An 8,264-nucleotide genomic window follows, 5' to 3' on the forward strand; every position below is an offset into this window, starting at 1 on the left:
CCTACCCTCGCCAGTCAGGCCCTCCAAAATCCGGGTCAATGTAGGGATCGGGGGGGTGCCCTGCCAAATGGAGGTGGACTCTGGGTCAGCATCATCTATTATAGCGGCAGAGACATTTTTTAAAATCCCCACCAGGCTGAGGCCTCGTCTCAGGGACCCGGGGTTTACCTTAGTGGACTTCCAGAAGAATAAGGTGCCTATCTTGGGAGTGGGCCCGGTCCCAGTCCAATACAAGGGGTTCAAGGGCCAGCTACAAGTGCTAGTGGTCAAGAACCACCTTACAAACCTTTTGGGTCTCGACTGGTTCAAGCCCCTGGGAATAGAGATCAGGGGGGTCAATAAGACTTTCGGAGTGGACTTTAACAAGGTTTGTGAAGAGTTCCCGGCCATTTTCGATGGCACCTTGGGCTGCTACACGGGTCCCCCGGTTACACTACACCTCAACCCCACAGTGCGGCCTATTAGGCTTAAAGCGCGGCGAGTTCCATTCGCGCTCAAGCCTAAAATTGAGGAGGAACTGGATAAACTGATTGCACAGGGAATACTAGAGCCTGTCACCCACGCAACCTGGGAAACTCCCATCGTGACTCCAGTCAAGCCCAGTGGGGAGGTGCGGATTTGTGCAGACTATAAGTGCACCCTCAACAAGGCTCTTCAGGCCCACGCATACCCTGTGCCCATCGTCAGCCACGTTTTAGCCACCCTAGCCGGCGCAAAAATTTTTGGCAAGTTGGACTTGGCCCAAGCTTACCAACAGCTGCCGGTGGATGAGGCCACGGCCAACGCCCAAACAATTGTGACCCACTGGGGGGCCTTTAGAGTAAAGCGGTTGCAATTTGGCGTGAGTGTGGCTCCGGGGTTGTTCCAGGAACTCATAGACTCTCTTTTAAAAGGACTTCCCGGAGTCACTCCATTCTTCGATGATGTGCTGATCGCTGCAGCCTCGCCTGAAGAATTCGCCGCCCGCCTTAGAGGAGTCCTACAACGTTTTGAAACAGCCGGCCTCAAGGTCAAACGGGAGAAGTGCCTCCTGGGCGTGGATCGGGTGGAATTCCTGGGGTTCTCCATCGATGCCCAGGGGGTCCACCCCTCCGACGCCAAGCTGCGTGCCATCAGAGATGCTCCAGCGCCCACCAACAAGCAAGAACTCCAGGCCTTCCTCGGCCTCCTAAACTTTTATCATGCTTTTCTCCCCCACAAGGCAGCGGTGGCCGAACCCCTGCACTGGCTTCTAGACAAGAACCGACCCTGGGCGTGGGGCCGCCAGCATGCTAAAGCCTTCCAGGATATCAAGGGCCTCCTGATGTCCAACTCCGTCCTTGTTATAGTTTGTTTCAATTAAAGTTCTACTGGTTTTTAAGGTTAAGTTAATGCTTAATTTAATGTTCTTAATGTAATGGTTTTAATTAATGCACCATTGGTTACTATGTTGTTTATTAATGTTTTATTTATTAATGTACCATTGGTTACTGTGTTGTTAGCCGCCCTGAGCCTGCTTCGGCGGGGGAGGGCGGGGTACAAATAAAATTTATTATTATTATTATTATTGCCCATTTCGACGAGACCCTGCCCTTGGTCCTTGCATGCGATGCATCCCCTTATGGCGTGGGGGCAGTTCTGGGCCACCAACTCCCTGATGGGACCGAAGTCCCTATCGCGTACTACTCGCGGACCCTCTCGTCGGCGGAGCGGAACTACGCCCAAATCGACAAAGAAGGGTTGGCAGTCGTGGCCGGCGTCAAAAAATTTCATGATTACATCTACGGCCGGCCCTTTACCCTCTATACGGACCACAAACCCCTCTTGGGCCTCTTTGCATCGGACCGGCAGACCCCTCAGGTGTTGTCCCCACGGGTCCTCCGTTGGTCCATTTTTTTAGCCGGCTACACCTACACCCTAGTGCATCGCCCGGGCAAGGCAATGGGCCATGCTGACGCCCTGAGCCGCTTGCCCTTGCCTGACGTGGATCCCAATCCAGCCCCGGCTCCTCAGATCCTACTGATGGACATGCTTCCGGACAGGCCATTGCTCGCCCGCGACGTTGCTGCCCGCTCCGTTCGTGATCCAGTCCTCTCCCGTGTCTTGGACTGGGTGGGGAGGGGGTGGCCCAAGGGCTCGACTGGGCCGGAATTTACTCCGTTTGCAGCCCGGAAAGACGAACTATCCACCCACAAAGGCTGCCTACTATGGGGCAACAGAGTCGTCATCCCCAAACCCTTGCAAGACCAAGTGCTGAGAGCCCTGCACGAGGCACACCCGGGCATAGTCCGCATGAAGGCTCTCGCACGGAGTTATGTCTGGTGGCCTGGCCTCGATGCAGAAATTGAGGCTTGGGTTAAAATGTGCCCGACATGCCAGGTGTCAAGGCCTGACCCCCCACGTGGCCCAGTGCAATCATGGGAATCCACCAAAACCCCCTGGTCAAGATTGCATATGGACTTTGCTGGCCCTTTCCATGGGCGGACTCTACTCATACTAGTGGATTCATACTCCAAGTGGTTGGAGGTGGTCCAGGTGCCCTCGCCATCGTCGCAGGCGACCATCACAGCTCTGAGGGCCATCTTTGCAACCCACAGGTTGCCGGAGACCATCGTCACCGACAACGGCACAGCATTCACGTCTGCAGTGTTCCAGGACTTCTTGGCCAGGAACCTCATCAGGCACATTCGCTCTGCCCCGTTTCATCCAGCCACCAACGGCCAGGCAGAGCGGATGGTGCGCACGGCAAAGGAGGCCTTGAACCGTCTGGGCCCCTCAGACTGGCCAAAAGACATGGCGTGTTTCCTAATGGCCTACCAGACCACACCCACCACCTCCACAGGTCGCAGTCCAGCTGAACTCCTCATGGGCCACCGCATCACCACCCTGCTGGACAAGCTGCACCCTGACCGAGCCCCAGACAGGCGACCGGCGCCGGAACACCTTAAAGCCCCCAGAGGGTTCTACCCAGGTGAGACAGTGTGGGCACGGAACTATGCCACCACTGGCCCCGCCTGGCTCCCTGGAAAGGTGGACCACGTCACCGGACCGGTCTCCTATGCAGTGGCCTTGGAGGGTGGACATCTCCTGAGGCGACACATCGACCAACTCCGAGGTCGCCTGCCTGCCGGGGAGCCAAGGTCAGAGGCTCCAGATCCGGACAACCTAAGTCCCCGTGAGCCTGACACAGAACAGGGTTCCGTAGAGCCCGCTTTGGCCCAGCAGGAGGAGACCCCCGACCGCGCAGCTGAACCCAGGTCTCCCGGGGCCGCCGTCCCAGATGTCTCCAGCTCTGCAGCCGCGGAACCACCAACAGAGTCGGAACGTCCAGTCCCCTCGGAGCTCCGACGCTCGACACGAGACCACTGCCCTCCGGCATATCTCCAGGACTATGTCACCTGATAGCTGGAACTATGGGGGGAGGGGTGTTGTGTCCTAGGTTCAAATGGAAAACTGTTACTTTTGGAGGGAAGCTGAACAAGCCAAGCTTGTACTCCACACCAGGGTTCCAGAGAAGGCCTAAGCGTGCCCAATCAGGGGAAGGATTGAAACATAAGTAGCCAATCAACATCTAGGCTCATACTGTACCCTGATAGGCCCTTAGGCCTCTGTAAATAGCCAATCCATGTACATAGTTAAGGTCCAATCAGAAGGGGGCAAGAATTGTATAAAGGAGCGGGAGGTTTGCATAGAGCTCAGTCTGTGTTGGTGTTCCTGAAGTAAAGCTTGCTGAAATCACTCTCCGACTCTGGTCTCTTACTGCGCCGACCCCAGTACTTTACAGGCAGGATCCACAGGAAGGACCTGGAGTCAGGCGGAGGCAGGGGAGAGTTACTGTCAAATCCCCCCCTGGTTCCCCATCAATGAAATATCTTTTATTCTTTATAAAGTTCCTTTTATTGTAAGATCCAGAGTTATAGGTACAGACGTCCTGTCTGAGTCAGATCTGGGGTGCTCCCAGATCTTCCTCCAGTAATATAGGGTAAACTACTAAGCAATCCCCCCCCCCCCCTTTCCCAGCATAGTAAGATACATAAGTTCATTTTCCCAGGCATTCTTTGAGTAGAGTACAAACCACACAAGGCTACCAGGTTAGATACATCGTTTGTTACGTTTTTGATAGAAAACTAAACAACACGTGTGTTACCATGGAAGCTAGAGGTTAGGGAGTGGAGGGAAAGGAGACACAGGGAAAGAGTAAGAAAGTGTGAGACCAACGTTGCGAGTTTTCAGAACAAGCAGTGCTTTTAACCTTTTGTGGCGATTTTATTTGACAGTTACATCCTGGGGGCAGCACCAGCCAGCGAGAGGTTTGAAGCCTTGTGTCCGGGAGCACAGAGGGAGGCCCACTGGTCCAGAAACCAGGAGGAAGCCAGACCTCACCCCTAACTGGAGGGCATTGATGGAGCCCAGGGTGGCGGGCAGGCCACACCTAAGCAATCAGAGGATGGTCCAAGAGTTGAGGAGAGGGGGTGAAGGGCAGTTTCCCCTCTAAGCTGTGCACATGAGTGGCTGCTCATAACACAGGAAGCCCCGCTCAACAGCAACCTGGAGCCATGCAAGGTCTTGCACTGCCCATTGCCCATTTGAAGATCGCAGCAATTAGATTCTGTTGAGTTGTTTTCTGTTGCCCCAGAAGGTCGGACCAGAACCAATGGGTTGAAATTAAATCAGAAGAGTTTTTGACTAAACATTAGGAAGATCTTCCTGATAGAGCAGTTCCTCAGGGGAACAGGCTTCCTTATGAGGTGGTTAGGGCTGGCCTTAGGGCATGTGGCAACCCAGGCAGACCCGCTGCCTGCCGCCCCCTTCTGCGGCTCTGCCCTGTGCCACTGCGCACTGCCACCTGCACGGCCCATGGCTTGAGGGCTGCAGGAGTCCTTCCCCGGCTCTCCAGCCTCCTGTGTGCCACCACTGCTGCCCCTCCCCCTCCCTCCTGCTCTTGTTTGTGGTGCCATAAGGTGTCATATCCTGCCACGTGTGTGCACGCACACACATGCACTCACCTGTGCTCAGAAGAGCAAAGCCAGCTTGCTTCTTACTGGCTTCGATGGGGTTCTGACTGTGGCGCTCTCTCTAAGAGCATGCAGGCTGAGAGAGCTCCTCTCCCCCTTCCTTCAGGAACTGGAAGAGAGGGGGAGCGAGGCTCTCCCAGCCTGTGTGGTCTTAGAGAGAGTGCCACAGTCAGAAGCCCACCATCGGAGCCTGCAAGGAGCAGGTTGGCTTCCCTCTTCAGAGTGTGCAGCGGCAGTGTGTGTGTGGGGGTGGAAGATGGCGTGCTGGGCAGCCTAATGTCGTTGTCAGTGTTGTGTTTTGGGGGAAAATAAGACATTTGTCTAGGGCACCTGGAGAGGGGGAGAGCCCAATTTGGCGTCCCCCTCCCCAGCGCCCAATGACTATTTTGCCTATTTTTGGCTGTACAATCCCAAATTAAGAATCCTCTTCTCCTCAGTAGACAACCTATATGATTAAGAATTAAGTCTGGTTTCTGCTTTTCTTTGAGCGTTTGAGTAAAAAAGTCAAAAGAATGGCATCGTTATTAATTTTAAGTCCCTCTGCTTTCTTAATGAAATCTGCTGTATCTTTCAAATAAGATGGAATAAGCTGTATTTGCATTGAAAAGTGTTGTTTATTGACAAATAAAAATTTTGAGTTTAAAAAAAAAAAGTCCCCCTGCTAGTATTAAAATTCTGATGAGGAGTTTAGAGGTCAGTGGGCAGCAATATTGAATAAATGTTCTATGGCTCTCATGCTCTTAATTATCAAGAGATCTATGGCTGAGATGACTCAAACGAAAATTGAGATCGATACTATGATTTCTTCCCTTAAAGAAAAAAAACATCCTCTAATACTTTTGAAATTAATACACAGGAAATAGCAGACAAAGTTAAACAATTTGAAATGAAAGTTAAGGAGATGAAGAAGAAAAAATTTTTTAAGAGACACTAAAGATTATGAATCCTCAAGAGTTTACTCCTGGTGGACTCCTACTCCATTTAAACAGTCTAGGAGAGCTAATATAGAATCTAAAATGGTTTCTTGGGCAGATGGATATTCTGAATCTGAAATTACTGATATAGAAGAGTCTATATCCTCTGGGGATGAAGGTCCATCCAAATAGAAATCAGTTAAGAAATCAAAGAAACAATTTTAATACTAGAAGGGGGACTTTTTTACCCAAACGCTCAAAGAAAAGCAGAAACCAGACTTAATTCCTAATCTCTCATCATATAGGAGGAGAAGAGGATTCTTAATTTGGGATTGGGGTTTGTGCCTACACCACAATACAATCCGTTGCAGACTAGAGTTGAAGTGTTTAAACTGATCAGGCAACTTAAACTGAAAGATTTTTTCAAAAATGAAACAGATACAAAGGAGACTTTACCATTTAAACCCAAATCTATGTTCAGACCACAACATTTTGATGCATGCATTTCTGTTTTTGAATAATTAGTGTTAGCAGATATTAAAAGGCTTGAAGAGACTAAACAGAAAAGATGGTGCAACTTTTCTAAAAGAGACAGAATGACCTTAGATGCTTTGGCTAATAATAAAGATATTACCATAAAGCAGGCAGACAAAGGAGGTAGTATTGTAATACTCGATACTAAGGATTACCTGGCAGAAATATCTAAACACTTAGGACAGCAAGAATTTTATTGCCCCTTGGAAGGTGATACCACCAATAAAGTTGCCAGGTTAATCCATATGGTCACCACTGAAGCAGAATTGATGGGGGACATTTCTGTTAAGACATCAGAATTTTTAAAGAACAAACATCCTAGGGTCCCAATTTTTTATGTGCTTCCTAAAGTGCACAAGAAGTTATTTCCACCATCAGGGCGGCCAATAGTTTCAGCTGTAGGCTCTATACTGGAACCACTTAGCCAATATGTGGATTTTTATTTGGAACCTTTTGAAAGATACAGCAGATTTCATTAAGAAAGCAGAGGGACTTAAAATTAATAACAATGCCATTCTTTTGACTATGGATGTGCAGGCTTTATATACTAACATCCCACACGAAGAAGCCCGCAGAGTGAATCAAAATGTACTTGAATTGAGACCAGAGTCCGACCCACCCATTTCCTCATGGAACTAGTAGATATCATTTTGGAAAACACTTTTTTTAGGTTTAAAGATCAATTTTATTTACAAACTAAAGGGGTGGCAATGGGCAGCCCATTTTCTCCTAGTGTGGCTTGCCTCTTCGTGGCTGATTTGGAAAAGGAATACATTCTGAATTGTAAAGTGAGCCCTTTTTTATCAATGTGCTATGGTTCAAAAGATACATAGACAACATTGTAGCAGTTATGACAGATTTAGACGCTGTACAGCCTTTTGTTGAGTGGCTAAATAAGATCCATCTATTAAGTTTTCTGCAGTTTTTGATTCAGATTCAGTTGTTTTTTTAGATACTGTGGTGTATAGATCCTGCAAAAATAGATTAGCTGTAAAATATTATAGTAAACCTTTGGACAAAAGAATGCCTTTAAATTTTGAATCTTGCCATCCTAATGCACTAAAGAAAAGTCTACCATTCAGCCAGTTTATTAGGGCCAAAAGAAATTCTACAGAAAATGCTTTCTATAATAAGGAGGTTGAGTCAATGAGCAACAAATTTTTGGCACAAGGATATCCTGCACAGATAGTTACACAAGCCTTGGAGAAATCTAATAGTATTGAGAGATCTAAATTATTATCCAGCAATCAAATCAAGAAGGATAAGAATGTTTTAAGTTGTGCTTTTCAGTTTAACTCTTTATCTTATCAAATCCAGAACATTAATAAAAAAAATTGTTTTTTAGTTAAGAACTTACCTGGCTGTGAATCACCACCTAGGATTGGTTACAAAAGGAGTAAGAATATTTATAATATGCTGATTCATTCAGATTTTACTGACCACAATAGAATAACATATGGTCATCATGCACCTTGTGGGACCTGTTTGGTATGCAATTTGTCTTTAAACATCACTGAATTTGTGCATCCACAAACAGGTTTTAGGATCAAGTTGAGATCTATTACTACATGTTCCACTAGGGCTTGTATATATTTAATTTTATGCCTTTGTTCATTGGTGTATGTGGGTAGTACTACACGGGTGGTACGTACACGTTTATTGGAACACAAGAGCAGATTAAAACATCAAACTGAATCAGCTCCTTTGGTGGAACATTTCACAGCAAAGAAACATGCTCCTGAGTCTTTAAGATTTTGTGTTATTGAAAAATTCAACTCCAATGTATATAATAGAAATGATGTTACCAAATGGTTATTACAAC

General features: G+C 48.0%; 1 protein-coding gene across 1 annotated transcript; it reads left to right on the plus strand.

Moving 5' to 3' along the window:
- Nucleotides 1–253: 253 nt before the first annotated feature.
- On the plus strand, nt 254–2,883 carry LOC132582731 (uncharacterized protein K02A2.6-like; the record flags this gene model as incomplete). The annotated part of the gene is made up of 4 exons (XM_060254432.1): nt 254–710; nt 783–969; nt 1,785–2,747; nt 2,850–2,883. Coding segments are annotated over 4 exons (1,641 nt in total), but the record flags the coding sequence as incomplete, so codon positions are not given.
- Between the last annotated feature and the right edge of the window lie 5,381 nt (nt 2,884–8,264).

The sequence above is a fragment of the Heteronotia binoei genome, chromosome 14 (assembly GCF_032191835.1).
Source record: "Heteronotia binoei isolate CCM8104 ecotype False Entrance Well chromosome 14, APGP_CSIRO_Hbin_v1, whole genome shotgun sequence".
Classification (NCBI taxonomy): domain Eukaryota; kingdom Metazoa; phylum Chordata; class Lepidosauria; order Squamata; family Gekkonidae; genus Heteronotia; species Heteronotia binoei.